The 27,814-nt window shown below is 41.8% G+C and overlaps 1 protein-coding gene across 1 annotated transcript in view; it reads right to left on the reverse strand.

Moving 5' to 3' along the window:
- The window catches only part of LHCGR (luteinizing hormone/choriogonadotropin receptor), a 76,066-nt gene that overhangs the window by 10,933 nt on the left and 37,319 nt on the right, over positions 1–27,814 (reverse strand). The window contains exons 7-13 of the mRNA XM_077915851.1: positions 27,003–27,077; positions 23,965–24,039; positions 21,864–21,938; positions 21,698–21,775; positions 11,827–11,895; positions 6,802–6,876; positions 2,468–2,653 (exon numbers count right to left, since the gene is read on the reverse strand). Coding sequence (XP_077771977.1) covers positions 2,468–2,653; positions 6,802–6,876; positions 11,827–11,895; positions 21,698–21,775; positions 21,864–21,938; positions 23,965–24,039; positions 27,003–27,077 — 633 coding nt within the window. The remainder of the gene's footprint in view (positions 1–2,467; positions 2,654–6,801; positions 6,877–11,826; positions 11,896–21,697; positions 21,776–21,863; positions 21,939–23,964; positions 24,040–27,002; positions 27,078–27,814) is intronic.

Below are 27,814 nucleotides of genomic sequence, written 5' to 3' on the forward strand. Positions count from 1 at the left end.
TGGATAATATAGCAGAACTATTTGACCTACTGGACCTGCTTTCAAAAATTAATCAGCTTGTTATTTTGGGTCAGGCTTATAAATCCTCAAATTTGGATCAAAGTATGCGTGTGTGTGTGTGTGTGTGTGTGTGTGTTTGATGCTGGCTCTGTATCTGACACTTAAAGTGAACCAATCTTATGTGTGAACCAATCTATAGTTAACAAGAAATGTGGTTGTTCTTAGCCTTCAGTTGATAGCACTGGGTTCCATCTACTCTTTTTTGAAATTTTAATCATAGATACCAGGGAGGTCTTTGGGGCCATCTGCCTAGGCAGCTGTGTGTGTTATCCAGGCCCAGCAGCTGCAGGGCAGAGGGTGGCTCAGAGTTTGCATAAACATTCCACTGGCTCAGCTTCAGGCTCTCTGGCCTCACTAGCATCCAAAGTTTCAAGCTTTAAGGATACAGAGGGAGTCCATTAAAGCTTGTAATCCCAATCAAGACAACTTCTATGTGACTATATTCCCATCTCACTTTGATACTGGCCTACAATTGCATACTCCTGTCCTCCCCTTTTTTACCCAGAGGTAGTCTCTTTCATCTATTGGAATAAATATCCCCTGAACTAATGTTTTCACATGCCAGTAATTTCAGAAGGGATGTGACCTCTTTGCCACAAAAGTTCAGGTGTCCAGAATCAGCTTTACCATAAACCAGTGTCTGTATTGTTCTTCAAATTGGTCTCTCACCAGCTTTGCTACCTCCAAGCCATCCTTCAGAGCTGCTGGAGTGTTATTTTACAAAAGCAAATCTGGGCAGTTTCGCTTTGAGTTCTTCAGTGGTTCCCATCCTCTGAACAACCTGGCCCAGGCACTCAGAGCCCATCACAGCCCTTTTCTCTCTGTTTTCTCTGTGTACCCATAAGTCACCTTGCTCCAGTTTTTCCAAAGGACTTCCATCCTCGGTCTCTTGCCTTTGTGCCTTCACATGAACTACTTTGTCTTCTTGGCATGGTTTTACCCACACCTGCCTAGCCAACTCCTACTCCTTTCTCCAAAGCTCAGCAGAAGTCACTTCTGCAGGAAGCCTTCCAGAAGTCCTGTTGCTGTTTAGAAACTCTTCCTCTATGCTCCCAGAGTATTCTGTTCTGTTCTTAGCACTACTATTACATCTGCTGAATTTAAGTAAACATTGGTTTGTAAACATTGGTTTCCCCCACACAGCTGTTTGTGACTCTGGGAGGGTGGGATGAGCTCTTAGTTATCTTTGTATCTTCAGATTTTTGCACAGTTTGGAACTAAGTGCTCAATTAGTATCCTTTGAAGCTCAGTTAATGGTGCATGGCTCTCCGAGTGCTTTGTCTTCTTGGTTACCTCAAAACTTCAGATAGGGCTTCATGCACCTCTGCAAGGCACAAAGTAGATGCACAATAATACATGTTGGTTGATTTATTATAAATAGATTGATTCCAAACAAAGACAGCAGCATCTTAGTGTCACTCTTCTAGCACGTCATCTAATTAATTGAGAATATCTTCTTAGCCTGAATAATAGCCCTGTAGGGCAAATGTTTTCCCAACTATGAATTGTAACCCATTAGTGGGTCGTGGAAACGATAGAGTGCATTGGGACTAGTATTAAAAACACAAACACATGAAATAAAATAGAGTAAAATAGACAAGAAAAATACGTGTTTATCACACACGTAAAAAAGTACTGTGTTTTTTTTTTTAACCTATGTGACATGTATACTGGCTTGTGATGTAAAAAAAGGTATTAGTATGTATCTCAGTCGAAAAAAAAGTCTAGAAAACAATCTTTAAGGAAAGAATGAAATCCTGCACACTCTGTCATGCCGTTCTGGATTGTAGAGTATCAGTGAAATCAGTAAGATGTCCCCACTGGACACAAATCAGCCAGGAGCTCATGCCCTTTTTGTTCTGACACTAAGCTAATCCTTAGGGAGCTAGGATTCTGTTCTAAAATGAAAGATGGTCTTCTTGCTGGGAGAGAAATAGCTTAAAAAAAGAAAAAGGCTTCTTTTGTGAGAAGAGTTTTGTGTCCATTTTTTTTTTTTTTACTAAAGATTCAGATTTTACTAAGATTAGGTAAAATTTACTCTCTTGCGCCTATTTCCCTCCTTCTTTAAAAATGATTCTCTCTGATATAGATTAGAGCTAATCTTTAAAAGGCCAGTTCTGTACTCCATTTTGCAATAGCAATTATGGCCTGATTTAAGGTTATAATTCAGTTAGCCCAGAATAGGCTACAAAGGTCTTGCGGCTGTAGGGTGAATCAACTGTTCAGAATCAGTTTTCAGAAGGAAACAGGATGGCTCATTTTCTTCTTGTCTCTCTGAGAGTAACCTCATGGCTATGGAGCTGATCTAGAGCAGGGAGTGAAGGGGCAGGAAGCTGCCCAAAGTTGACTGTTTTGAAATCTGTTTTTACCACAGCTTGGTAGGCTCTACCTTTTGTTTTTTACTTACTCTCTTTTTGGCAAGTTTCTAAAAGCACAGCAGTGGCTGGGGTAAGTCAGTGTGGCATCCAGGAGGCTGGTAAATTTTTCCCTCGATGGCAGTTTTTTTAGAGCGTAGGATGATGTGGCAATGAGTGTCTGAATGGACCCCAATCCATAGCTAGGCAGGGTTTGCAATTTGGTGGAAGAAATATCCCTGAAAAATAGAAGGGAGCAAGCCTTTTTGCTTATTTTATACATTTGATTCACAGAATGAAACCTCCTCTCAATAATAGCATTGTTCTAGGTTCTGAGGAATCTTTTCTCTATCTTGCCTTTCCCCTAAGGTTCTCCATTCAGTTACTCTCATTAAGATCTAAATTCAAAAAAAATTATGCTGTGCTTTTTTCCCTCATATGCACCCCATTATTCCTTTCAAGGTTGAGTGTAACTCCTTTTTTTTATTGTAACTCCTTATATCTGCCATATATTTATTAACATTTCTCTCCCCTTCCCCCCATTCTTTTTTCCCCTCCTTCCCTCCCTCTCCCTCTTTCCACTTAGCAGACATGAAATAACTTTTGCTTTATGAGACAGCAGGCACATGCAGTGACATCAGCTTTTGTGCTGTCTCCCAGGGGGAGATATTCAGGGCTTCAGATGCCTCCATCTTTGACTGATCAAGCCCTGCAGGGTAGGTTTTCACTAAGCACAGGCCAGTTATACTATTAAGAACTGCTATATGGCCTTAGCTGTCATCTACCTGGGAAGCAGACTTTACATTCTCTAAAAGGCAAGCTGGATTCATCAGTCGAAAGCAAGCAAGTACTTGGCCATGCAAACAGAACTGTGTGGACAGCATAGGTTTTGTAAACAAGGTCCCAAACTCGTTGGTTTTTCTAGACAATGTCCAAGAAAAGTCTAAACAGGTTAAATGTGAGGAGGAAGATAAGTTAGTGGAAATTTTAAAATCCTGCCCACCTCCTCAGTGGTCACTGCTAATGTCCCATGAAACTTTTCCAGAAACACAGTCACCTTCAGCAAGTTGTCCCAATGCTTAGTGGCCAGCACATGGAAAGGGATCAGTAGGTGACTGATAGACTTGACAACATGGAGTGAGGGCTAGTATAGGTCACTGGTGAATAGTCAAGACAGGAGAATTTATCTCAGGGACTTCAGACTTCTGCTGCTTTTGTGTCCCTGTTGACTGAGGAAACCAGTGTTCTTATCCTGCTTTATAGTGTTATCTTGGATATGTTAGGGATAGAGCACATAGCTCTTTGCAGGCAGGTGTTTTGTGTGTGTGTGTATGTGTGTATGTGTGTATGTGTGTATGTGTTGCTCAGGGGATATATTTTAAATTAGGATCCTAGAAAAGGCAAGGTCTCATTATAAAGGAGTAAATCTCTGATAATATATTTTCAGTCTCATGGAAGACCATGAGTGGAGAAAATATTTTTGGGTTGTGGGTGGAAGGAATGCCTCTAGCCACCACATACACCCTAAGGGTATAATGAGAACAGCTGCTTGTGAAATTAGACTAGGTCTGCTCCGATTGTTCTGGACAACACAGTGTAAGTGTCTCTATTCTAAGTAAGTGGACCAAGCAGCTCTTCAGGCAGGATGTCTTGTGACCACATTAACTTCATCATATACTTTGATCCAGAGGCAACTCTCTTTGGCTGTCCAGTGGCTGGGTCGTTAGCCAGCTTGCTGTAAGAGCTCTGCCTACAGGGTGTGCTAGACTGCAGAGTTGCAACCAACCTGCATGATTGTGAGTCTGCTGTACTTTGAATATGAGACATATAGACAAGGACCTATGGGATAGGGGGGCAGAAGCTGAGACACAGCAGAGAAAGCAATGGGCCTGAGTCATGAGGTAGTGGGAGCAAAGGTCATGAGGTTGAGTGGAGAGTAGAGAGAGAGTCAGAACTGAGAGGGACAGAAGTTAAGTTGAGAAGATTAGGAGTTGTAGTGGTAGGAATTAGGAAGTAAACAGAGTCAAGGGTTGATGATTGCAGGAATTAAGAAGTGGAGTCAGAATAGATACTGGCAGGAGCTGGGGAGTAGAAGTCAGAAGTTGACAGTGTGGGGGCTAGGAAATGGACATACTAGGGGTTGACAGTAATGGGGGCTACGAACTGGACACAGTGGGGGTTGACAATAATGGGGGCTATGAACTGGACACAGTGGGGGTTGATAGAAGTAGGGGCTGGGAACTAGATACAGTCAGAAGTTGACAGTGGCAGGGCTGGCAGTGGAGTAGGGTTGACAGCAGATGGAGTCAAGAAATAGATAGTCAGGAGTCGATATTGGCAAGAACTAAGATGTTGAGTTGGGATTTATAATGGTGGGAGATAGAAAGTAGACAGAATTATGAGCTGATACTGGTAGGAGCTGGAATGTAAAGAATTACTGGATTGGTTCATTCCTTCCCCTGACCCAAACCCTGAACCCTCATCTCATCTCATCTCATCTCATCTCATCTCATCTCATCTCATCTCATCTCACGGGTAAAATCCTTATAATGGCCACAAGGTCCTCTGACCTAGCTGTCTGCCACTTCTCTGTCCTTGTGTTCTAGAACTCTCCTCTTTGCTCACTCTGCTACACTGGCCCCTTTTCTGTTCTTCTAATACACAAGGCAAGTTCCTGCCTCTCGGCCTTTGCTCTGCCCTTCCCTCTACTAGAATGCCCCTCCTGCTGATATCCACATCACTTGCTCCCTCACTTATTTCAGATGTTTGCTTAAATGACACTTCTCAGGATCATCTCCCTTGACCATCCTCTTTAAAAGTAACTTCCTCTCCCTAGAATTCCTTCTCACCGCCCTCCCAACTGAATTTTTCTGCCTCACAACCAACACCATCTGCATACTATATATTTTATTTCCTTATTTGATCCTTGTCTGTCTTTCCCCATTGTATGAAGGGAGGGAATAAGAAATATTTATCTTATTCTCTACGGTTTCTCTGATGCCTAATCTAGTGCCTCCATACAGTATGGACTTATAAAATAGGTACTGGATAAACGAATGGATGAATGAATAAACAAACAAATGAGTTAGATTACACTGCTCACTATCCTTTTAGCGCTTTCCTTACTTGAAAATCACATGCTTGTCTGCTTTGCCTATTTATTGCTGTCTCCCCTAGGTGACTATAATCTCTTTAGAGGCAGGAACCAGAGCTGTTTGGCTCACCAGTCTCTCCAGCATGCTGCCTAATAAATGGGACATGTTCAATCACGGCTTGTTGAATCAATGAGTAACAGAATACTAGAGTAGGGAGTAATGGACTTGGCATCTCTGTGGAGGAAAGAGGTCACCCCATATTAGAGCTGCAGAGTGTCTGGAGCTCTGTTGCATTTCTCCTCAAAGTTGACTACAACTGCAGTTGTTTCCTGTGCGATATTCAGGCTTTCTAAGGCCTTGTCAGGAGACTAGTGATTCAATTTCCTGTTCCTTTATAATTTCCCCCATGTCCCCACACTAAACTCCCAATAGCTGAGAAACCTCAGTTCTGCTAGTTGTACCCTCAGGGAGCCTGACATAGAAGCTCAGCTCTGTCCAGACAAGGGCCAGGGGCAAGTCAGATCTCTGGCCTTCGGATGTCTGTGAGTGGATGCCAGGTGGGCAACCACCCCTCCTCTGCCAGCATGTGACATGGCCCTCCATCCTTGGTATTATAGACTGAATTGTGCTCCTCCAAATTCATATGTGGAAGTCCTAACCCCCTAGTACCTCAGAATGTGACCTTATTTGGACACAAGGTCTTCACAGAGGCAATCATGTTAAAATGAGGTCACTTGGATGGACCCTGATCCAGTATGATTGGGGTTTTTATAAAAAGAGCGAGTGGCACCTGGGTGGCTCAGTTGGTTAAGCATCTGCCTTCAGCTCAGGTCTTGATCCCAGGGTTTTGGGATTGAGCCCCATGTCGGGCTCCCTGCTTAGTGGGGAGTCTGCTTCTCCTCTCCCTCTGCCCTTCCCCCTGCTTGTTGTGCGAGTGTGCTTTCTCTCTGTCAAATAAAGAAATAAAATCTTTTTTAAAAAAAAAAAAGAGGGAAATTCAGAGATAGGCAGTTACACACAGAGATTGCCATGTAAAGGCTAGAGTTATCCTCTCACAACCAGAAGGCACAAGCAGTAGCAAGGAGAGAGGCCTGGAACAGATCCCGTCTTCACAGCCCTCCTAGAATGGAAACATTTTCCGTCATGTAAGCTCTCCAAGTTTGTGCTATTGGTTAATGGCAGTCCTTTCACAGTCCTTTCACATGATTCTCCATGGACAAGCCTGCGGACAGTGTGGCTGGACACCCTAAGAAGGCCTGGGTGGGAAAGGAAGGTAGCACCTCTGTACTCACAAGATGCTGGGTCCTGTGGCCCCCCAGAAGGCTCCATTGTGCATCTTCTCTAGGTGTGCATTTTCCTTGAGCTCCCTGTGGGGAAGGACAGGGTTCTTAGTGGAGTTTGCCCTTTATGTACTGCCAGTCACCGCTGTACATACACATGTGTGGAGCAGCCTGCCTGCTTGGTGCTCAGCGTTAGAGGGAAAGGGAACTAGAGCGAAAGCAGAGAAGGGCATGCCAGTGCTGGGCAAATGGTACAACTGCTGGAGTGTGTGTTTGGCACCCCGCCCCCCACAAGGTCCCGCCTCACTTGGTAGGATGCTTTGTCCAACAGCTTAAAGTGCTCACCCCGTCCTGTCCTGGAGTGAAGAAAACTTGCCGCCACACATCTGGGCAAGGATGAAAATGCTGTTCCAGTGTTCAAGGCTGAAGGGTGGAGGTGCAGCCTCCTCTGTATCTGGCACTCAGCTGCTTTGACCTTGGAGGTCTGAGTTGGCTAATATACTGAAGTTTGCAAAGACCTTACTTGAAAAAGTAGAGTCTGTTCAAAGTTATCCCTTTCATTATGTTAATTGTACTCTTTTCTTTCAGGTGTGCATTCTCAGTGGGTAGGAAAGGGGAGGAAGAACAGCCAATGTAGAAAATTGCCACACATCCTGCAGGCCCCACACGGGGTTCTGTGCTGAGTGTATGATTGGTGCCAGGTATGTGTGTTGTGGAAACAAAAGGGTTGAGGGCCACTGCTGTTAAGGCTATGGCACAACCAAATACTGCTACACAGTAGCTACCTGGGCCTTCTGTTCCCTTGAGTTCCAAACAGAGTGAACTGTTCAGGAATAGCTCAGCCTGGCTCTACTCCTGTCTGGGCCCTGAGGCTGGTGTCTCCCTCTCTGGGTGGATGAGGGAGCTGAGAGTGAGGTAGGTCCCTAGGCTCAGCTTTTAAGTACTTTCTTCTTTTAAGTACTTTCTACAAGAGAAGAACGGTGACTCAAAGAACATTCTGGAACATGCATCCATTGTTGGTGTGATGATTTCAAGCACGGGAGCATGATTCTTCTGCATCACTGTTACAGTGTTACACGGCAAAACAAATAGACCAATACCCACTCTCCCTCCCCTCCCCTGCAGGATCCTTAGGCATCTTAGCTCGTTTGATAGCTGTACATCCTTTTCATTGTCTTTCTGCATGTCTCCACGTCACGCCTGCCATTTAAAAACTGCAAAAGCCCCTGGATCTTGCTCCCTGGGTGGCTGTTTTCCACAAGCTTCTACTAAATGTTTTCCTTGGAAATCCTCAGCCCTTCCATCAGAATGCACCCGTCAGTCTCACCCATTTCCATGCCCTGGGTGTATTTCCACTTTCAAAGAGATGAGGTTGTCAGAGTCAATTGCTGTTTAAAATCTAAATCAAAAGAAAATTTCCTTTCCAAACCTCCATGGCTCTTCTTCCTGATTTGGTTTGTTTTAATTATGTCCTGCTATGGTCATAAATCATTGAAATGGGGCTCTGTGAGCAAATAATCCTCATGTCAGCCAGGTCAAATTAATTGTTCAAATTTCATGACAGCATTTCACGTGTTTTATTAAAACTCTGATCTTTCTGTGTACTGATAACTCTGCATTATGTAACTCAGTTAAAAATAAATTTGTCTACCACATTTTTCTGGGGTCCTTCTCATGTTCCCAAGTGACACAGCCATCCAGGTATGAGAAGCACAGGCAGGATAACCTCTTGAAGCACAGTGGGAGATCCCTCAAACTCCACCCAAAAATTTTTAAGTGGGGTGCTCTGGGAATGGTAGGGATTGCCCCTCAGAACCCTGGAGGTGTCTGAAGGCAACAACCTTCTGTTCTGCTTCTCTCCATCCTATCTTGCCTTGGTAAATAGGAAGTTTGAGAACTTTCTAGGGCTTTGGTGTCATCATTCTGAACAACTTTGGACAGGCCCATTTATGAGGAAGGTGCCAGAAATGGGTTGAATGGATAGTTTGAAAATTTTGCTTGATGGTTTTGAAACCTACTTCCACTTCTCTGCCTTCAGTCTTGCAGTGGGCCTCCTTGTTCTTAGAAAGACTCTTTTCCATTTTGCCTCTGAGTTCTGCATGATTTGTTCTGCTCCATCTCCAGGTTTGTCTCATACTTATTTCCCCTTGTTGACTCTCCAGCCACACTGGCCTCCTCTCAGTTCCAAGAGCTTACAACTTCTTTTCTTTGCCACTTCAGGACCTTTGCCTGTCTTGCTTCCTCTTTCTGTGATGTACTTCCCCTCCTTACTGCCACAGTGGGCTCTTTGTCATCTTCTAGGCTCAGCCTAAATTTCATGTCCATATGGGAGGCTATCCCTGGGCCCCTAACCTAATCCCTTGTACTGTTGCAAATCTCAGCAATGGGTTATTTCCTTCACAGTGTATATCTCTATCTGCAATAACTTCACTTCTTTGTCCTTTTGTCTGTGTCTTCTGTTAGAACAGAAGCTTCATGAGGGCAAGGATTCTTTCCACTCTGCTATTGCAGACCCAGGTCCTAACATGGTGCCTAATATACTGGTGATACTTAATAAATGTCTACTGAATGAATAAGTGAATGAAATTGATTTGTGTTCTTGGCAAACTGATTTGTGTTCTTGGTTTCCTCTTTCTTGCAACAGTGAGATGTGGAAGATACAGAATCTTGACTAGTTGGACTTTAGGAAGTTCATACCCATTTTGGCATCACCAAGGCAACTGGAACACTGCTGACCAAGGCTCTCCCTCCTGAAGTCCTGTTGTCCCTGACCTCCCAAAGATGCACCCTGCTGGTGTCCCTCCCTCTCCATTTGCTTTTGCTCTGGCTTTTCTTCCTCCTTTCTTGTTGTCCCCCCATTTTATATTCAGTTTTCTTATTTCCTTTATCATCCAGGTGACCTGAGACAAAAGGTCTTCAGTTGTCCCCTCTATTCCGATAGCTGTTGTCTGTCCCTCCCTGGTCCTGCACCTCACACCCCAACCCCTGTCCTCCCTGCTAACAGATGAACCTTCATTACCCCTCTCACTTCACGTCCCAGAACTTTCAACAGCTTCTCATTTTCTACAGAAGAGAGTCCAAATTCTTTACTGTGGCATCTGAAGCCCTTCCTGCTTTGTCCCTAGAACTTTCTAAAAGGTATTGTTTGCTGTTCTGTTGTCACATGCTTCCTCCTCTGGGCCATTCTCTTTGTTGTCTTCTGCTTGGAATGCATTTTCCTTCTCTCTTTGCCTGTCCAGCTCAAAGTCTACATCTCTCGTGAGGCTTTCTGGAATTTTCTTCTTTTCTGCCTTTGAATCTTGGAGGACTTTACTTCTCTCAGGGGAAGCAGCATATTTTGCCTTCTGTTTTAGTTACTACTTAGTGTATGGTTTATATACTATTTGGCAATGCTTCTTCCTCGGCCGTAAGCTCTTGTGGGGCAAATGCCAGGGCTTATTCATCTTCATTTCTACCCCAAATATAGCATTTTCCTTCAAACACAGCTGATGCTTGGCAAACACTTGTTGAGTGAATGAGGCATCTGAAAGTACTGTGCCAGGAGAGGATAGGATTTAAATTTGGCACAAACAGATTCAATTGGCTACAGCGAACTCTTCGTTGAATTCAAGTCAGCAAGAAAATGAAGGAAAATTTACTCCATGATAGGAAGCTACCATTTCTCGAGCACTTGGTATGTGTCAGACTCAGGCTAAGATCACAAAAATACAATCTTATTTATCATTCATTTGTTCATTTGTAGTTCATTAACTGTGCAAAGTAATAAATAATAAATGAGCACATATTCTGTGCTAGGCACTGTGTTAAGTACTGAGGATAGAAAACAGACCTTTCATTTTGGTGGGGTATCCTCAAAACAAGCCTATTAGTGGCTCTATTTTACGTATGAGAACTCTGTGTCTGGGATAGATTAAGTAACTTGCTTAAGGTCAAGATGATGAATGTTGGCATTGGAATTTGAAGCCCAGTCAGTGACTCAGATCTGTTCTTAGCCACCAAGCTCTGTAGCATGGCATCAATATAATAGAGTCTTTGGTTAATATGTATAATTAAAATAAATATTATATCGTATAGACTTATGCTACTCAGCTTGAGATTGGCATCATCAGCATCTCCTGGGAGCTTGTCATAATTACAAATTCTCAAGCCCTACCCTAGACCCACTGAAGCAAAGTCTCTGGGGGTGGGGCCTGGGAATCTGTGTTTTAACAGTCTCCACATTATTCCATGTGTGTTAAAGTCTGAGAAGCACCGGTATAGACTGTGGTTTATACAACCTATTATAAAAGCCTTTTCATTTTTTCCCCTTAATTTTGGCTTCAGTTGAACTTTTCACATGCTCTTAGTTTTTATTATACCTGACTGCTGGGTGAATGTCACCTCACTCTTGTTATGGTTCAAATGGCCCCAGCCCAGCAGGTTTTGTGAATGAGCCACTCTTTTTGAAAAGGAGCCACAGAAGGAAACAGAGGTGTGGAACAATGAAGGAAGCAGTTGATAGGGATGTACTCCTTGAGTTAAAGGCTGTTAATGCTGGGGCCTAGGGTGGGATATGATGAAAGTACAAGGCCCCCTCACCCTGTGAAAAATGTGCTCCACCACCCTCCTGCAGTAGGGGCATGGGGCTGCAAGTGGGCCTGTTGTGGCTGATTAGCCTGGTAACTAGGGTCACCTGATTTCTCTGTAAGTGAGGCTGGGGGAAGAATTTCTTCCCTGAAATCAGGCTGCTTCTAAGGCACCATCAACCTGAGTGAGGGGGCTGGAGAGGGAGGCTGAGAGATGAGACTAAAGTAGGGTGTTGAATATTTTAGCAAACTGTCAACTTTAATGTCTCCAGGCTGCATCTATCTTTGAAATCAGGGTGCTCTGGGATTTCTAGCCAGCCAGTTGCCTAGTAACATGAGTGAAACACTGAGGACTAGCCACTTGAAAGTTTATTTTTGTCCTGAGTTAGTTGCTGAAGATTGAATGTGATCTGGTAGCTTGGAGTAATATTTCATTTTTATTCATGAGCTGGGGAAATAAGCACATACTTACAGGGAAATCAGCGTCGTCCCGTTGAAGGCATGACTTTGTATTTCTTCAAACCCATTTCTATATAGTTTGCTGAAGTGAGAGGAGAGAGAATTTAGCAGTGAAAGAAGCACATTTTGAAACCACACACTCTTCCTTCTGTGACACTCATTACTAAGATAATTACCGGCATTCACAATATCTAGCTCTGTTTCTCCAACATTTTGGATTCTAAGGAGCTGGTGAGATGTAACTGGTGGGTTTTTTTGTTTTGTTTTGTTTTTAATTTTTTTTCTTCCTGCTCTAGTTTGGCTTAACCTCCATCAGCAGCAGCATCACCAATTTGTTTGTTTATTAAGTATTATTAGGTGCCAGATACTTGATCAGTCATTCTACATACATTTTATGACTTAATCCTCACTGTCATTTCCATGATACCAATGAGAAATCTAAGTTTCAATGTTGTTGTGTAGTTGGCTCAAAGTTAAAGAAAGTAGGGGTAGAAGTAGAATTAGTGGCCAGAGCTATCTGCCTAGCATTCAAGTCTTGCCTCTGTTTCTACAGGCCTGTGCGGGTGTGTGGGCTTTCCAGCCGACTGAATGCAGGGAGCAGAGGGAGACTCCAGTACTGAGTTAGCTTTTCTTTTTCTTGCATGGGTATGTGTTTTTGCTGATGTCATATTTGGCTCCATAACCAAGAAGATTTCAATTCCTGTTAAAGGTTCTTTAACCAGTTGTGGATAGTGAAATCAATTTAGTTGGGTGCAGTCAGCATTTAGCAAAATGAAATAGAACAGAATAGGACAAAATGGAAAATATTGGAGTGTGTTGCATGTAATTAGGGTAGTACTATTTTTGGAATTTTGTTCCACCATTTTTCTATGTTATATATATATATAAATATACATACATGTATATAGATCTGTACATGTCTGCCTAGAATAAGATGAAAGAGGTTTCTCAAGACAGATGTTGGGTAATGTTGGATCCAGGAACAAGCTTAGAGAGGATCAAGTGGGTACACCTTCATTTGCAAAGAACGGAGGAGGCTCAGAAAGGAAAGTGACTTGTCTAAAGCCCACCACAGGCAGAAATGGGACTGGAATGCACTTTGTCTGGGGCTAGCTAACTTCCAGCCTATCAGTTTCATTGGGTGTTTTCACTTTTATTCTTGAGATACCCACTTGGCCCCTCTTCCTCCTCCTGCAGGGCTGTGCTTGATGTCATGTTTTTTTTTTTTTTTTTTTTTTTTTAAGATTTATTTATTTATTCATGAAAGACACAGGCTGAGAGAGAGAGGCAGACACACAGGAAGAGGGTGAAGCAGGCCCCTCACAGGGAGCCCAATGCGGGACTCAATCCCAGATCCTGGAATCATGACCTAAGCCGAAGGCAGATGCCCAAGCACTGAGCCACCCAGGCGTCCCTGTCATGTTCTTTTTGTGGCCTTCTCTGGCTGCCCACTTAAACTACACCCTCCCTTCCCCCTGCATTCCCACATTCCTATCCCCCCACCCCCTCATGGATTTGCTTTTCCTCTGTGACTTTATCAGCATCTGACTTGTGATTATACCATACTCTTTATCATCTGTCTTCCCCAGCAGAATGTAAGCTTCATGAGAGCAAGGATTTCACACTGTTCTGTTTCTTGCAGGATCTCCTGCATCTAAAATAGTGCCGGGTACTTGGGACAATTACAATAAATATATGTTAAATGCATTGGATGAACAGATGGGTATATGCAAGATGAATTTCTTACTGTAAATCATAGCCAACCAAGTAAGTTTGAAAGTCACATTCTTAGAAATATTTGTGCGAGTTCTTCATGAACAATGATGTAATGCTCCAGTGAGAGAGGGCTATGCTGTGGAATAGCATAAAATTAAGCTCCAGTATCTGGCAAGACCCTAGCTTCCCTTCTAGGGTTGCTGGTAGTTGCATGGTCATGTCAGGGATGGCCTAGTGGGTTTGACTTAAGAAACAGTTTGGGGATGCCTGGGTGACTCAGCGGTTGAGTGTCTGCTTTTGGCTTAGGTAGTGATCCCCGGGTCCTGGGATCGGATCCCACATCAGGCTCCCTGCGAGGGGACTGCTTCTCCCTCTGCCTATGTCTCTGTATCTTTTTCTGTGTCTCTCATGAATAAATAAATAAAATCTTTAAAAAAAAAAGAAACAGTTTAGACACAGTCCCCAGCTGTCTGTGTTCCACGTGGCTGTTGTCTGCAAGGTTTCTCTGGCCTTTGTTAAATAAAACAAGTATAGAATTTCATCTTGTGGTGTATATGGATGTGTGTAGTGTGTATGTGTGTGGGGAGGGTCTCTTTCTACTAATACATAGTAGACCTGAGATAAACCAGCATATAAATAAATCTAAGTAGGACTCTTGAAGCATGACATTTGCACTGGAATTCAGAAAATACAGAGATTACAAAATAATTCATAAAGCCTCCTATTAATTTGAGTTCAGAGCAAACTCATTTTGTAAAACCCCCGGGTCTCTTGTCATGCTTGCTACATAGCAGGAGCTCAGTCAACAGGCTGCATGGGGCAGTAGCTTTGCCCTTCCACCTGAGGAACAGGCTTCTCTGGCTTCTTTTCTTGCTCTTCTGTGCTTTCTTCTGGAATTTTGAATTTACAACCTCATTTATGAGCTCTTAACTGTGTTCTGTAATGGATTATTGGTGCCATTTTTCAGTTGTTTTCTAGAATTTGAGGGGATAGGTACTTGGTTTATCTCCATTGTTTTGTGTAATTACATACAACCTTGCCTCCTTAGCAGCTCAAAAAAAAGAATTCTTTTTAAAAATTTATACTCAGAATGTTATTCTTTGGCAGTCCCTTATCATTTGGGGGTTTGAATTCCTTTATAGCAACTTCTTGCAGATGAAGGAATCATGTTAGACTTTTCTCTGAACTTCTTTGAAATAGAATTTCTTAGCATCTCTGCCAGTGTTTGTCAAAACATTCCCATTCATCTACTGACTCAGAATCAACTGGAGCTGCTTGCCAAAAATGCAGACTCAGACCTATTGACCAGGTGCACTGCAGAGATCTGGAATCAAAATCTTGTAATGATATTCAGGAATATGTACTTTTATAACAAGTTCTCCCAGTGAGCCTTGAGCATGTCACTTTGGGGCTCCTTGCTCTGGGGTACAGCATAGGATGATGATAAAACTCTCAGCATTTTCATATGCTAGAGAACTGAGTCCAGAGTCTGGTCCCCTTATTGCTCTCTCTACCTTCTAAGTGATGGAGCTACATGTAGAGTGAATTAAGAAAAAGTAGCTCCTACTTTATTTTGAGCAAAGCAAAGCTGCCAGCAGTTGTCTGGATGCCCCTTCCCCATATTGTTATGTGCTGTCCTGATCCTAGTTTTGATACATATTAGGATTTTGTAATTACTTTTTTCATGGGGTTTACAATGACATTGCTCTAAGTGCAGCTTTCTGGTTAAATTTGTAAATCTTCAACTCAACTGCCTGGGCTTGAACCCCAGCTGACTACTCATTAGCTGAGTTCCTTTAAGCCGTTATTTAACCTCTTTGTGTCTTAATTTCCTAATCTGAAAATAGGGATGATAATCACAGTATTGACTTCAAAAGGCTGTTGGGTGGATTAAAAGGCTAAACATGTGTTAAGCACTTAGAAATAAGTCCTGGAACACAGTAAAGGCTTAATGTGTTGTTGTTGTTGTTGTTATTATCATTATATTGTGGTTGTTCCATCTCTCTGACCAAAATAGAGGGTAAGGGTCTTCCTTGCCATGCTCTGGAGAGGACTTCCATGAAATGCAGTAGTTGGTCTAATTGAACTGTCATCCAGTGGGGCAGGGGCCTTCCTTTTCTCCATGGAGCAGGTCAGTTTAGTGGCCCAGACTGCCTCACAGGGACTCACTCTCCAGAGGCCCTCAAACATCTTTGGTCTATGTTGGTATCATTGACATTTTTGTATTAGGAAATTTTTCATGTCGTGTTTTTGTTTTTTGTTTTTTAATAGCCTGGGTCCTTATTGTCCCGACTTTCCAAAGAATGAGGCTATTTCCTTTTCAGCTGCTGCTCCTCTGCTTTGTTCTTACCAGTTGTGCACAAGAGAAGGTGTTGCTTTGTTTTGATTACAACAGTGGCTTCCTTACTTTGGAGAAGTTATAAATATGAGTGGGAGGCCTCCTGCTGTCAGGCCTGCAGAATGCTTTAAAATGCCCCTTAAAACATCTGGAGAGTCACTTCAGATAACTTTTTTCCCCAAACATCATGGTGTCAGAATTAAATGAGAACGGCTCCCTTTGCCTTGAGGATGCTGTCACAAGCACAGAAGTGATTTCCCCCCCCTCTCCTGTATTACAATAGCTGCACCTTACTTTAAAGCATTGTCTATGTTCTCTATTCAAATGTCAGCAATTGTGATTCAAAAAGAGAGAATGTCACCTTTTTATTCAAAATAGGGTTCAGGCTTTAGAACTTAATCACAGATGATACTCTAATTCTGAATGCTGCCCTGAAACAAACTCCAAATATTCCTGGGGCTCTAAAAGCATTTCTGGGGTTATATTAACAGTATTAGATGGTCTACTGTAGTTTGCTTTTGGATCATGTGACCACCTAGCTTTTGGATGATTTTAAAGCAGAAAGCTTAATTTGTGTTTGCAGATCTGCAGGGTCTCAAAAAGTGGCCTCAGGGTTTCTATTTTAGAAAATATGCCCATGGTGATATATCTATAAGCAAATTTTTATCAAATGACTATATAGATACCTACTAAAGAACAAGGATCCTAAATTCATCACTTTCTCCTCCCTGTGGTGTTTTGCTGGACTTCTTTTATACCTGAATAATTCCTCTGTGTAGAGTGTATGAAGACGCTTCTTTAGTGGATACCCTGGCAGTGGTTGTATGGATAACTTGTCACCAGTCACTGTCACCAAGCTGATCACTGTACACTGCCATGACCCTAGTTCTGAATGATCATCAGAATGCCCCCATTTCTGTGGGGCTCACAGTCTCAATGGCAAGGGAACCCTCTCTCTGATGTGGGCATACCTCCTGCCTTTCAGCAGCGCTGAGTTGTTTTGTTTCCCTTCATTTCCCTCAACCAGGTTCATAGCATCTTATAGGACTTTAACATATGTAATAACAAAAAGATAACAAGCATCCAAAAGAATGATGACAGCAATGGATTATAATATATTGAATAAAATTTTTGAAAAATCTACTTCCACAGTGATATTTTAAAAAGAGATTGAGAGGAGAGGATTCTTCTTCTTTTTTTACAGAAGTGTACTGATAACAAATGTAGAAGAATGATCAAATTTAAAATTTCCATTTTGTAACTCACTGCATAATAACCGAATAATCACTTGATGCTGAAACCATTAGATGAAGCAATGTTGGCCAATGGGCTATTTGCACCCACTCAAAGTTCCCACTATGGTTTATTATTAATGACAAAGGGAAAAATGTGCCCTTACAATGAAGATGTCTGGCAGTCACATTTAACCAAATGGCCAAGGAATGTGGGATGATGTACCTTCTGGTTTGATGCACTGGGAGAGATACAGCATGTCTTTTGCAATGTTTTTGGAGAAATGTTGACCTGAATCTAATCCTGACAATACAGTCAGATGAATCCAGACAACTGGCCTGGGCTCCTTCAAGGAATTCGTGTCATTCAGAACAAAGGAAAGTGAGGGAGCACATCTTAGTGGGTGGATAGGAGGTGAGGTTGAGGGACCAAGGGACATAATAGTGAAAATGCAATCTATAAAATTTTGATTGGATTCTGAGTTTTAAAAAAAATCTATAAAAGACATTTTCATTGGAATGTGGACTGTAGGTTGGACAATGTCATTAAATTCATGGTTTTGTTTGTTTATTGTTTGTTCAGGTGTAATGGTGTAGTTATGTAGAATATCCCTGTTTAGGGGAGATACATGCTGAAGTATTTAAGGTATGAATTGTCATAATATCTATAAACTTCTTTTGGATGGTTTGGTCCAAAGGAAATGCACTGTATGTAATTACATACATAGAGATGGAGTGGGTGTAGCAGGCTCCTAATAGTTGATAAATCTAGGTAAGATGTATAGGGGTGATGTTGGAAAGACAAATGGAAATTGACTCCACTTGTCCACTGAAAATTTTAAAATAAAAAATATTTAAAAAGAGACAATGAGACATGATGTTTTCAGGATTGTCTAAAACATCTGGCTTTCTGAATATTATTAGCTTTTAATTATGGCGGTGTTATGTAGTTGACACGATGTAATTGAATTTGCATGAGGAGGTATTAATAATCCCTTTGGATACACAGAGACAAGGCCATGCCTGGGTGGTGTAACTTGACTAAGATTCATTAAACACAGAGCCAGGACTAGAACCCAGGCTTTCTGTTTCAACCTTCAGCAATCTCTTTAGTGTGGCTTATCAGAGGTGCAGCCTGGAATCCTGCCATCCTTTTTGCCAGGCATTCTTTCTTTGAGAATTAGTTGCCATGACCTTTCCTTCTCTTTGTAGAGTTCAGGCATGAATCAAAGTTGCCTCTTTTTTGAGACTTGTATGACCAGTCATCTAGAATATTTTAAAGGTGGTGCAGCCAAATCCTGCTTGCTCAGGGGGTACATTTCAAGGTGGCCTCTTGAGGAGATTTAATGAAAAGCCAAAGTGGCTATAAAGGGACATAAGAGTATAATGCATAGTTTTAGCATTAGCCCCACTGAGCTTCTCCAGCATCAAGTGAAGTGTTTTGTTTTCATTAAATGAGCTCACAGTTGGTAAAAATTGGGTGGGGGGGAGGGCAGGAAAGTTTCCACAAAAAGCAAAATCTCAAATACTAATAATGAAGAGAGAAGGCCTACTTTCATTATTTTCTAATTAGGGAGTTGAACTTTATAGCCGAGAAAATAGGGCTTTCCTCTTTAAGTGTAATACCCTTTTTCCAGCAGGGTGCTCCACAGGATCCTTCACTGACAGAAGGGCCCATTCAGTTGAGAACAAGTGCCAAGCAAATGACTAATCACTCTGCTTCCAGATGAAGGGCTGAGAGTGAGAAGGGGGGATGGAAGCACAATGCCCCCTGGGCCTGCTAGGAGAGATAGATCTGCAATCCTCATTAACTTCAGAGGTGGGGCAATTTTGCCCTGTTGGTAGGCACTGTTCTTTTTAAAATCATAACTAATATAAGTTAATGACTCCACAATAAAAATACTGTGCAGCTCTCATGTGCCCATGCTGAAATGTAACATGTGAAAGGAACCTTTGGTTGTTCCTTGAGTTCGATGGGGTGGTCCAGTCTTTGGATCTCACAGAACCCTGTGGATCATCCCAACATTTGTATTCTTGTGATTGTTCTCGGCATCTTCTGTCCTTTCCTTCATTCCATTTCCACTTCATTTCTATGGCTGTACAGTTACCTGGGAGGAGTACCATTTGGGTCCTGGTTATTTTTAGATTTAGGTCAAAATCAAAGGAAGTCTAGGATATTTGTGATCTTTCAATAAAGGCTACTCTATTGGGTGGTTTCTTCTTATTACTTTTGTCAGAGTTACTTCTAAGGTTTTAATTCTTTATCCTAGCATTCAAGACTCAGCAATCCAGTTTCCCTTCCACCCCTGCCATTTATCTAAACCTATTTCCTGTTTCTTAAGCTGGGTATGTACTACCCAATAAGTAAGACATATCCTCTTGTCCTTGTTCTCATAGCCATGCCTTTGCTCACGATGTTCCTTCGCTTAGACTATTCGCTCGCCCTTTTTTGGTATGTGGTACCACATAATGGTTAAGACTGATTCTGGAGCCACATGGGTTCTAAATCATGACCCTGGGAAAATTAGCCTTGTAGTGCCTTGGTTTCCTCATTTAAAAATGAGGCTGTTAGTTCCTACCTCATAGGGTTGCTGTGAGATGTAAATGAATTTTTAAAAAAGTACTTAAAAACAGTGCAGCGTTTACTTAAGTGCTGTATAAATATTAGCTGCTATTATCACATTTATCTATACAAATGTTGCTGATACTACAAGGTCTAACTGAAGTCTCAGCTCCACTGTGCAGCCTCTTCTGACTTCTCAAGCCCAAGAGGACTTCTTCGAGACTTCTAATTTCTGCATAACAAACTCTCACAGCGAATATCTACTGGTTTGTATTATCCTTTCATTATTTCATGTTTGGCCCCGTAATTTCTCCATTTTCCCTGTAAGTGAGATTCTGAGTTCCTCGGGGACATGGATTGTATGTCTTTTGTGTTCTCAGTAGAGACATAGGAAGACCCCCCCCCCTCCATCCCAAGGTATGCAGTCACACCCCATGCAATCTTTGTTCTGACAGGAGATGTGATAAATGAGTAGTTCTGGATACATGCAGCAGTGAGTTAGGAATACTTTATAAAGAGCTGGAAGGGCTATAGTGTGTGAGGGAAGTAGAAGAGCAGAAAGACTGTAGAGAAGATTTTCTAGGCTATCCTGTCTCCTTCCTGGTATTTAAGAGCTGCAAGTAGGGGCACCTGGGCGACTCAGTGGTTGAGCGGCTGCCTTTGGCTCAGGTTGCGATCCTGGGTCCTAGGATTGAGTCCTGCAACGGTCTCCCCACAGGGAGCCTGCTTCTCCCTCTGCCCATGTCTCTGCCTCTCTTTCTGTGTCTCTCATGAATAAATAAGTAAAATCTTAAAAAAAAAAAAAAAAGAGCTGCAGGTAAAAAATTTATCTTGAAATAAATTTTGTTTTTTGGTTTTTTTTGGTTGCTGCTCTATATTCTTTTGATTGCAATACTCTTGTAACATGTAATTATATTGTGGAGTTACACCTACACAAAGTAAAAAGTACTATACAATTGCAATTTATATTGATACCAATATTTAGAATCCATAATATAAAAGTGAATCCTCTGAGATGGTCTCTTCTCTTGCTTCACAACAACCTCCTCATTTTGGGGTCATCCAGTGCATGCTCTCTCTTTAAGGGCAAGCTCATTTATTGACTCATTACAACCCTGTCAAGGGCTGTAACCAAAGCAGAAAGACAAAGAGGGATATGGATGTGGGGAAAAGAATTGAGTATGGGTACTGGACTTTGGATACAAGTGAGACATGGTGCCCAGAATGCTCTGTCTGAATGGTGGGGCAAAGGCAGGTACCCCATGTGCAGATGGCTGGGACCCCAAAGAGAAAGAAGTCAGGCAGATGAACAGTGAAGAGAATAGGTTGGGTTATCTGCGAACTTTATGTGCATGTGAATCACTCGGTACTTGCAGATTCCAAGTCAGTAGTTCTGAGTCACAAGAGTCTGCATGTCTAACCAGCTCTTAGAAGATGCAGTAGATGCTGGTCCATGGACCATACTTTGAATAGCACACCTTAGGAAAGAACATAAAAGGGGTAGGAGCTATGAGCCTCATAACCTGATGAGTGATTGTCAAATAAAAAGACACTATTTTCAAGTTTTAAGTGATAGAAGGAATGAAAGCAAAGTAAAAAATCAGAGAGAGAGAGAGAGAGAGAGAGAGAGTAAACTAGTAAATGCAGGGTCTATCGATCAACTATCCTACCTACTTGGAGAATATTTTTCCAAACTTCTCATTTAAAACTTGAAATTTCTGTGCTCTTTCCCTCCAGGCTCTGTCTTCCGAGCTTCAAAGCATTCCATTGATGCAGTGAACAATTTCATCAGTTGGAAATTTGGTCACTGTCAATCCTCAGGGCCTGTCTGATTAATTTTAAACTGAGTGGTTTGGTTGGTTGTGTGAACACATGGCCCAGCTGCAATCCACACAACTGCTCTCATCCTTAGCATTTTAGGTCATAAAGAACGTTACTGGTGAATGAGGAACGTGGCCAAAGATGAGAAAGAGCTCACCTCAAGCTAGAAGCGAGAATAGCAGGAGCCTGTATGTGAATCTGGGAGTTTACTCACAGTGTTATGGATTCATTATTCATCCCTTGAAAAGCATTTCCTGGTATGGTGGTTATGTGTAAGTTATCACAAATTTCCCTGGAGGAATAAAATGGGAAATATTTACTTTCCAAATTTTAGCTGCAAATAGGAAACTGTTACGCATAGCAATCAGCCTGGTACTTACAGAATGAAATTAAATTCAGAGGAGAAGATCTTCGTAACATCTGGAAGCTTTCGGATGCCTGTGTTACAGATGCTCCTGTGATTTGGGGCAGGGTGGGGATGTGGGCAGAGAGTGAGTAAAAATGATTGTTATTAAGGCATAAAGATAAAAGCAGCAGAAAGGCACTTTGCAAAGACTATTTTCACATTAAAAATATTGAGTTTGGCTTTCTTGGTAGTACTTTTGACTGTTGAAGATTGTCAGAATTTTAAAGCCCCTAACACAATGGAAAAAGTTGCTCTAAAGACTCCCGTTTAAAGATCTGGGAGCCGGGACTGAACTTTCAGGTCTTTTTCATTTATATTTATGTTTCCAGCCTGTCTTTTTCCTATTGCATCAATTGCATTTTTTCTGTTGTATTCTATCTTATTCTTTTATGGCAATTTGCTCTTGATAGTTCTAGAAAACATCCCTCTACTTTGAAATAGTCTCTAACTCAAACACTTTAGGAATATTAATCTCTTATGAGAAATCCATATCCCTTATTAAAAAAAAATAGTTCTCTCTTTCGCTACCTTGTGGTTCAGGAAGTTCTTCTTTATAACTTACTGAAATCACTGAACATTCTTTTGGTCATTGGAGCTAGTCAAGGCTCTTCTTCCTCTCACCTTTTATTTAAACTTCAAAGAAGAGAGAAGCAGTGATAGGTTAAATTGAAGGATATCTTATTACACAAGAATGGGACTCCTTTAGAGGAGTCCAGGCATCTGGATTTTCCCTAACCAAGTTTTAAATTCACCTATGAGGGACTGCAGAAACTGATATGAACTTCCTTGCACTCTGGTGACAATGGAAGGAAGCCAGGTTCTCCTTTGGCTCTTTCTGATGCTCCTTCTTTCCTGTAACCACACTGAATCCTTGCCCTCTCTGTGACTGATGATGGCATTGTAACTTAGCAATGTGTACTGGAGTTGGAGGAATATCACTTTTTTGGGGGGTGAAAATGCTTTTTAATAAAGACCATGATTCTTAGATAACAAGGAATATAGAGGTCAAATTTGGTTCTGGGATTTTCTTGTATTTTTCTTTTTTTTTTCCTTCTGTTTTTCTAAAGTGATTGATTTTGCAGATGCCTATGTGTCCTGCACAACCTCAGAGGCCTGGAAAAGTGGAACACCTGGTCTGGGAACCGTCCAGTTTTAGAGCTGGCAAAAGAATTACGCTTGTGCCAGCAGCAGCTCCTCTAGGAGGCCCCAGGGCAAAGCTATACAGGTGACAAGAGAGATGTCCAGACCCAGAGAGATGTCCTCCCCTCTTTTCCAATTTTTTTTTTTTTTTTTAGGTGGTAGGTAGAGGCTGTGGGTTTCCACCCCTTGGAGATTTTATGAAATTTAACTTGTCAGGAAGAAGAGAGGACATCTGTGTTAGAAGGATTTAAATTTTTCTGTGTGAATATGTGACTGCTTGACATGTGAGAAGATCCATAGTGATCAGTTTAGAGGCTGTATCAGGTTTCAGGAATTTTGGTTTTGCTGGCAAGGCAATGAATCTGCTGGGTTAGAGTGGTACTCAATGTATAATTCTAACTAGACTTAATAAGATTTAATGGGAAATAGAAAATAATGATTTAGTTTATAACAGTGCCTACCTCAAGGCAGTACTTAAAAGTTCTCACTTCAGAAATGAACAAATGAGATGAAGGAATCAGTAATTCTTAACCAGAGATGGACGTCAAATCAGAATTGCCTGTCCTCCTTTCATTTGTGGTCTGTCTGCATCACCACCTCACCGAAGAGATTCCGATTTACCCTTTTTAAAGTGTCATGGCCTCTCCTCCCCATTCCCACGATCAGTTTTGAAAATCATTGCAAAGGAGATAATACTCTTCTCTTGTGTTTTTTGGAGAGTGAAAATGTTGGGAGCCACTTACATGGATTCTGAAAGCACCCAGCCTGGTGGCTGACAAGAAATGCTGATTAAATTTTAATCAGAAGGCTGAAGACAGACGTGCAAATAATGCTAAGTATATAGTTAAAAAATTCTTCCCAATCTTTTAATTATTTTGATTTTCATCAGATACCCAATGTCCCTCCTCAGTTACTCAAAAAGGAGAAATCCTTACAGGTATTTTAACCGGGGGAGATTTCTAAATGCTCCAGGCTCGATGTACACCAGGTTTTTGGTGTTCTGGATGAGTCTGTAAAGAGAGAAGGAGCAGTTTAAGAAATGTATATTGTTTGGAATGCACCAGACCATGGTCACCAGAGGATGCTGGCTGAAAATGGCATCAACAAAAATCAAGTGACTTTGATGTGCTTGAGAGGATCTCCTGAGAGCCTGGAGATGAAAACTGCAAGGTGAGAGCCAGCTGGCTCTTGCCAGGAAGCTCTGTTCTCAACGTCTTGTTGAGGCAGGTGTAAACATAGCTGGGAGTCTGTTCCACCCCAACTTAGTGAGGTAGCACCAACTTCCAGAATTCCTGGCCAAGAAGATCCTGCCCCACCATGGAGCCTACACACTGGGGGTGATGGGAGATTCCAGTCTCAAGTCAGATGAGCAAATTGGCTACTCTCCTTTATAGGCAAACTGGTCTTCTTCATACTGGGCTGGCAGCCCACTGATCAATTATCCATATGGGCACTCATTCTTTGGATTAGTACAGGGGCTTGGATTTGGGGGAGATTTATGCCCATTGTATAGGTAATTCGTTATGTGATGATGCCCAGCCTCCTAACTTCCATGGGCTAGTGTGCCCTTCTATAAAATTATAGTAATAATATGCACTCTTCCTACCTCATAGGTTGGTATGTAGTGAGTAATAGAATAGGTAGAGATAATGTCAGAGGCAGGGCTTTGTAAAGTATTAAAGTACAGCTATAACTAACTTTACAGTGGTGTGATTGGCCTTATCCTTATTTTTCCAGTGACTCTGACACTTTGAGAAATGGCCACAGTTGTGTGTCTACTTTGGATTCAATAAAAGGCCAGTAAATGCCTTTGACTTTCTTACCCCCTGCCACAACCACCTGAAGAAATGATAATTACTCTTGTTCTACAGAGAAAATATAGTGTATTGGCTAGTTAGAGGGGCTCTGGAGTCAGTTTGGTTTTACAACCTGGTTTTACTAATTGTGTGACCTTGGATACATCACTTAAAGCTCAGTTTCCTCATAGGGTAGTTTTTGAGAAGTCAATCTGTGTTTCTGGTTCACAGTAAAGCTTAAACCAAAGTTAACAATTATAATAGTTGATGAAATCAGGATGTTGAATGATTTATCTCTAGTCACACAGTTGAGAAGTAGCACAACTTGGAAGTAAACTCCATTTTTCTGACCCTGAGTCTGGTGTTCCTTCCCCCTTACTATGGTTACCTAATGTTTGTGCCTATTTCCATCTTTTATGTCCTTTTGATTCTTTAGAGGTGAGTGATTTGTTGTAATTATTTTTATAACAACTTAGTCAAGCAATCATGGACCATATAAGGCATTATATAGGTAGGATGGAAGGAAATTTTATCTCTTAAAGAGCTTTTGGGGTCTCACCTGAAACTACTCATCCATACATTCCCTCACTCAGCAAACATGTAGTAAGCACCTACACTTGTAAGTATTGGGGATACAGCTATTAACAAAGAAAGCCTCATGGGGCTAACATCCTAGTCTCAGGGCCTTCCTTTGGAAAAGTCCATAAACTTTCCCTTAGAGCATTTTGTTTTTCTTTCTGTTGCACCATGAGCAATTTATTTATCTTAAGCTGTTCTGGTGGTTCCCAGTATAAGCTGTGTTTCATTATCACTTGGGCAGATTTCTAGGTCTGGGACAGCACTGTCATCTGTAATAGTGATGACCTCCTCTCCCTACTCCTCTCCCTTCCACTTTCCTTCCCACCCTCCCACCCCCAAAATTCTACTTCACAGCCAAGTCCAGACTATAAATCTGCATTTGAATACCCATTATTTTGGATTTTCCCATAATCAGCTGGTGAAGTAGTCTTATCTTCCTGACTATACTGTCATCTCCTGGGGAGGATTTATATTTTATCTCCTCTGTATTCTAGCAGCACTGGACCCTTGGTTGGACATGTGGCAGGTACCTCTCACATACTTATCAATCAGTTATTCTCTTTAGATAATTGCTAATTGGACCATTCATACGGAGGCCTTGTGGTGTGGTGGGGAATGCCCAAGCGTTGAAGAAAGACAGGCCAGGGTGGAATCACAGCCCTGCCATTCTCTACAGTGCCACACAGGTCAAGTTACTGACTTTTCTAAGCCTCCATTCCTTCCCCAGAACAAAAGGAGTAATTAACACACTTTTCAGGGAAGCTGTGAGGATAAACACAACCTGGAGTGGGAGTGGGGGGAATGCCAAGCACTAGTGCATGGAAAATGTTTGTTGCTAACTTCCTTCCCCTTCCCTTAACTTTCAAAAGGTGAAATTTTTAGAAGCTCAGGGTTGAGCCAAATGAGGCAGCAGTAAGAAGCCTGGTTTGAGAGTCACATGACTCAGTTTCTAGCCCCAATTCCAGCACTGACTTGCTGTGTGACATCAGACAAGTCAGTTAACCTCTTTGGGTCATGGGTTCATCATCTGAAAACTGAATTGAGCCAGTGTTCACCCATCTTTTTTTTTTGTAAATTTGAGGAAAATGATAATTTGGGAAAAACTGTTTTTAAGAATCAATTCTAAAACATCACAATAACAATAACAAACAGCATACACATGTCCAACACAGGGCTTTACATGGTAGGCTTCCAAGAATCATTTACTAAATAAATGAAGATGCCCAAACAGTCCCCAATAAACTAATTCATGATCTTTAAGCTCTTTTTCAAATTTTCTCACTATCCCAGATACCTCATACCCTCCCTTCCATAAGGTAAGAGCTACTTGGCAGGACTCCACAATGTCAATTTTAATTTCCAACTTTGTGTTGTGATGTTTCAGAGTTTATACAGCTCCCAGGGAGAAGCAGTTGTCACCATGGCAACCTTCAGGGCACTGCAGTGAGAGAAATTAGTGCCTGCCCAGACCTAGTAATTGCTATAGTCTTTTCCTCTTGGATTCCTAGCAGTGGATGCTTGAATACAAATACTGAGTGGGCTCCAGCCAGCGAGGGTAATAGTGTACAGCAATAAACTATCTGTTAGCTGATGCTTACATTTCAGACAAATTGAGGAGGTTGTCAAAGGCATTAGCTTCTATCTTTTCCAGTGAATCACTCTGAGAGATTTCACTAGGGGAGAGAGAGAGAGAGAGAGAAAAAAAAAAAAAAGAAACGTGAAAGAAATGACCATGCATGCATCACAATCAGCTGTGTGTGTGACTCAACAACTGGAGGCTCTAGGGTGTCTTTTTAAAAAAGAACAGGGATGCCTTATGTTGTCCTCACATCATAAAGTGCTACCATCTCCCTTTAGGAGCATTGATGGGCATCTATAACCCAGGTGAAGTTGAAATGCAGGTTTCAGTAACCCCTCTTTGTGTGACAGGTTTTTTTCTTGTTTATCTATGACTTGGAGTCACAGATTGTTACAAGTGGACAGGTCTTTTGAGAAAATCTAGTCAGATTCTCTTGTATTGCAGCTTTGGAAATTGAGATTCTTCAGAAGAGAGGCAAAAGTGTTTATGGGAAGGTTCACGACCAGGATCCAGATGTCTGAATTCTCAACTCCATCATTCCAGTGAGGTTTTAAATTGGGTTGCATTTGTCGTTTCATAACTCTTTCCTTTTCCCAAAATCCGGCTCTGAGGCAATTGCAAGATGGTCAACTTCTGCACCTAGTGCCCTTTCTGGGTTATAACTGTTGATTTCTTTTCTTTTCTTTTTTTTTTAATAAAGATTTTATTTATTTATCCATGAGAGACACAAGGAGAGAGAGGCAGAGACACAGGCAGAGGGAGAAGCAGGCTCCATGCAGGGAGCCTGACATGGGACTCCATCCCAGGTCTCCAGGATCACGCCCTGGGCTG

This window comes from Canis aureus, chromosome 11, assembly GCF_053574225.1.
Source record: "Canis aureus isolate CA01 chromosome 11, VMU_Caureus_v.1.0, whole genome shotgun sequence".
NCBI lineage: Eukaryota > Metazoa > Chordata > Mammalia > Carnivora > Canidae > Canis > Canis aureus.